The 4,053-nt window shown below is 49.3% G+C and overlaps 1 protein-coding gene across 1 annotated transcript; it reads left to right on the top strand.

Moving 5' to 3' along the window:
* Positions 1–177: 177 nt before the first annotated feature.
* On the top strand, positions 178–3,108 carry TOR1B (torsin family 1, member B (torsin B); the record flags this gene model as incomplete). The annotated part of the gene is made up of 4 exons (XM_010189723.1): positions 178–461; positions 1,387–1,562; positions 2,601–2,728; positions 2,831–3,108. Coding segments are annotated over 4 exons (866 nt in total), but the record flags the coding sequence as incomplete, so codon positions are not given.
* Between the last annotated feature and the right edge of the window lie 945 nt (positions 3,109–4,053).

A 4,053-nucleotide genomic window follows, 5' to 3' on the forward strand; every position in this document is an offset into this window, starting at 1 on the left:
ACCCGTGGGTGGCCGTGTCGAGCTCACCCAGTGTGTGGCCAGTGACTCGCACTCAGTACTGGCCATGCTGATGTCTCCTGGTGTGTGGCCAATACTTGGTAGCCATCGGTGGCCGTGCTGAGCTCAGCTTGTGCAGTGATGGTGACTGGCACCCATCGGTGGTCATGCGATGCTGAGCTTTCCCTCTCCCCGCAGCGCTGAAGGTGCAGCTGAACGCTAAGCTCTTCGGGCAGCACCTGGCCAAAGATGTGGTGCTGAAGGCGGTGATGGGCTTCATCAACAACCCCAGCCCCAAGAAGCCGCTGACGCTCTCACTCCACGGCTGGGCTGGCACCGGCAAGAATTTCCTCAGCCAGATCCTGGCGGAGAACGTCCACCGCGCCGGCCTGCGCAGCAAGTTCGTGCATCTCTTCCTGGCCACCCTGCACTTCCCCCACCACGACCAGCTCAAGCTGTACAAGGTGAGGAGGGACACAAGGTAATCCAGTTACCCTGAGGCCCCAGACCCCCTCGTACAGGGGTTTGGCTGTTTGTGCTGTGCACGTCGCCCAGATACCTGACAGCTGGAGGTGTGCAGTGGGTATTTCCAAAGTTGGTGCTTAGGAGAGAGAGAGGGGGAAGTGCATGCAGAAAGTGAAAGGCACCAAAACGCCAAGAAATCCAAAGTGAAAGTAACTTCCTAGTGCTGTCCTCTCACTGATGCCATCTGCTGATTTCTGCTGTGCTTCATTAAAACTGCACACACTGGCTGGCTGGGATAGAGGTGACTTTCCCCATAGCAGCCCTGCAGTGCCATGTTTTGCATTTGTGGCTAAAACAGCATTGATAACGCACCAGTGCTTTGGCTGTCACTGAGCAGTGGCTCGCACAGCCTCAGAGCTTGCTTCTGTCCTCCCACACGTAGCGAGCAGGCTGGGGTGGGCAGCAGACTGGGAGGGGACACAGGTGGGACAGCTGATCCCAGCCGGCCAGAGGAATATTCACTAACATACACTGTTATGCTCAGCAATAAAAACTGGGGTAGAAGAGGAAAGAAGTAGGGAGGTTGGCTTCCAAGCTGGCTGTTGCTCTAATGCTGGCTGCATGTGTCAGGGGAGGCTGAGTGATTCCCATCTCAGCCTGGTTTTCGTGCCTTATCCATACACTAAGCAGAAAGAATGAGAGTCTCTCCTCTGTGAGCAGGAAAAGTACTCACAGTTAAATTCTGGGTCATATGTTAAAGGGATCAGTCAGTGTTCATGGTCCTCTCTTCAAGGAAAAGTATAACCAGTGAGTGTGTGATGCTGATATTTGAAAGGGTATCCCTAGAGTCTGTCACATGCAAACATCCTGCAGTACATCCCCAAAAGACCTGCTTTTTCAGTGTTTTTCAACCTCTTGTTCCAGGAACAACTGCAGAACTGGATTCGGGGCAATGTCAGTGCCTGTCCCCACTCTGTCTTCATTTTTGATGAGATGGACAAAATGCACCCAGGTCTTATTGATGCCATCAAGCCGTTCTTAGACTATTATGAGCACGTTGATGGGGTGTCCTATAGGCAAGCCATCTTCATCTTCCTCAGGTCTGTAGCACCTATTTCAGTCATTTTGAGATACTGAGAGAGAACTGTGTTTATGATGAGAATGATGTTCCCATGGGATCTAATCTAAAGAACAGCACAAGAACTGCTCTGGAGCAGAGACCCTCTATAAATACAGAGGGGAGCAGCCTTGAGCTCTTGCGTGGCCTGTGGCTGTAGCAGAGTGAGTCTGATGTGGTGCTGCAGACACTGCAGTGTGCTGAGCTCACGAGCCTGGTCCAGAGCACAGATTGTGTGAGAATTTACATTTTGGGGAAGTTCTCTGTGATGGGTGCACTGTGTACAGCGTTTGGCTGGGATGGACTTAACTGTCTTCACAGCAGCTGGTCTGGTGCTGTGTTTTGGATTTGTCACTAAAACAGTGTTGATAACACACCAGCGTTCTGGCTCTTTGTAGATGGTGCTTGCAAAACCTCAAGGCCACCTCTTTTTCCCTCGCTGCCTCCAGCGAGTAGGCTGGGGTGGGCAAGAGGACGGGAGGGGACACAGCTGCGACAGCTGACCCAGACCGGGCAGGGGAATATTCCATAACATGTCGTGTCATGCTCAGCAATAAAACCGGGGGTAGAGAACGAAGGAGGGGGGGTTTCAGCTTCCAAGGTGATGGTTCTTCAGAGACTGCCTGGTGTTGGTGTGACCATGGGGATGGTGAGTGATTTGCTGAGCTTCCCTTGGGTTGTTTTTTTCCTCTTTAATTACCTACTGAACTGTCTTTATCTTGACCCCCAAGTCTTCTCATTTTTGTTCTTCCTGTTATTTTCTCCTTCCACCCTTGCTGAGGCCTGGGAGGGAGTAAGCAAGTGGCTGTGTAGGTGCTTGGCTGCTGACCAGGGTCAACCCACCACACACTGATGGCTACTTGAAGAACTGGAGATTTACCCTAAGTTTGGGCTTTGGGGTTTCTGTTTTGGTGATTTGTTTGACGTCAAGGATATTAGCAATATGTGTAACTGGCTAGAAAAGAAACTGTGGTTCAGTTGTGTCTGTATTCATCACTGTACATTTTTCTTCTATGAACAGCAATGCAGGTGGGGACTTAATTAATAAAGCAGCTCTTGACTTCTGGACAAGTGGAAAGCTCAGGGAAGAGATTCAGCTGAAAGACCTGGAGCCCATGCTATCTGTAGGAGTCTTCAATAACAAGAATAGTAAGTCACTTTCCTCAGAAAATGTGAAATTCCTTTTACTTCATAAGACAGGGCCCATCTCTTGACCCTGCCCTGCTTTTCCCTTTCCCCCAACTCCTCCAGGCGGACTGTGGCACAGCAGCCTCATCGACAGGAACCTCATTGACTACTTTGTCCCCTTCCTGCCCCTGGAGCACAAGCACGTGAAGATGTGCATCCGGGCTGAAATGAGAGCCCGTGGCTATGCTGTGGATGAGAAGATTGTTCAAGCAGTGGCTGATGAGATGACGTTCTTCCCGAAAGAGCAAAAAATCTACTCCGATAAAGGCTGCAAGACTGTACAGGCCAAGCTGGATATTCATGAAGACGTCGTGACGAGACATATGAGAGCCAAGGGTTGATTACCCTTCAGGTCTCAGAGCTTTTGGAAATCTGTGTATTTGCACTTAAGATTTTTTTTTTTTACTGTTGCAGGGAATGTCGTGAAAATACCAGTGAGCTCTGTGGGCTTTTTAACTGTTTTGGTTTTTTTAGTTTAACATCCCCGTGTTCATTTCTGAACTGGCTGCTATCCAGGTGTGGCCCCCTTGATTTTTTTTTAACCTGTAGAGAATTTCAGGCCATGACACACATAGCACCGGATACAGCCTCTCCTGCTTTATTCTTCCAAGTGCTGGGATTACTAAGTATTTAATTCCTCTTTTTTTTCCCCAAAAACTAGAGTAGAGCAAAGGAGAACAGAGGAGTTGTTCCAGGCAGTCACGTTCCCTTCCTTGTACTTGGTCTCATTCACAGGCCAGTGAAACAAAGGGATGTGTGGTGTGTTCAGGACTATGATAATATCTGCAAGGGCGAATACCTGGATGTGCTGCAGTAAGACGATGGTATGGTGGAAGGCTTCCTCTCCTTCACAGCAGTTTGGTGCTGTTGTGGCTTCTACAGACGAGTGTCAGCTCTTCAGGGACAGAAGGGCGTGATTGTAGTTTACGTCCAAGCTGTGGCATCGTATCACATCACCTACTGCAGAAATACGGAAAGTCATGAAGAGCTCCGGGAAGTCTGTTCCTAAATAGCAGAGAAAGTGTGTGTGGTGGGGGGGGGAGTAACTGCTTGACACTGTGCCACTTTGGAGAAAAAGAAATTGTAAAAGAAACTTTATATTCTTCTACTTAAGGAGGCTAAGTGAATTTCTGTGGTAACTCCAGGGTGTTTGTCTTCCTAAGCAAAGGGACCCATCCGAGGGATCCGACTGTTACAACATACCAGGCCAGTCTCCTGTTCTTTATCAGAAAAGTCTCTCATGAGGATTTGGCTATTGCAGCTTGTCAGGTTAATCTGCATGGGGG

The sequence above is a fragment of the Mesitornis unicolor genome, unplaced genomic scaffold (genome assembly GCF_000695765.1).
Source record: "Mesitornis unicolor isolate BGI_N332 unplaced genomic scaffold, ASM69576v1 scaffold33378, whole genome shotgun sequence".
NCBI classification, from domain to species: domain Eukaryota; kingdom Metazoa; phylum Chordata; class Aves; order Mesitornithiformes; family Mesitornithidae; genus Mesitornis; species Mesitornis unicolor.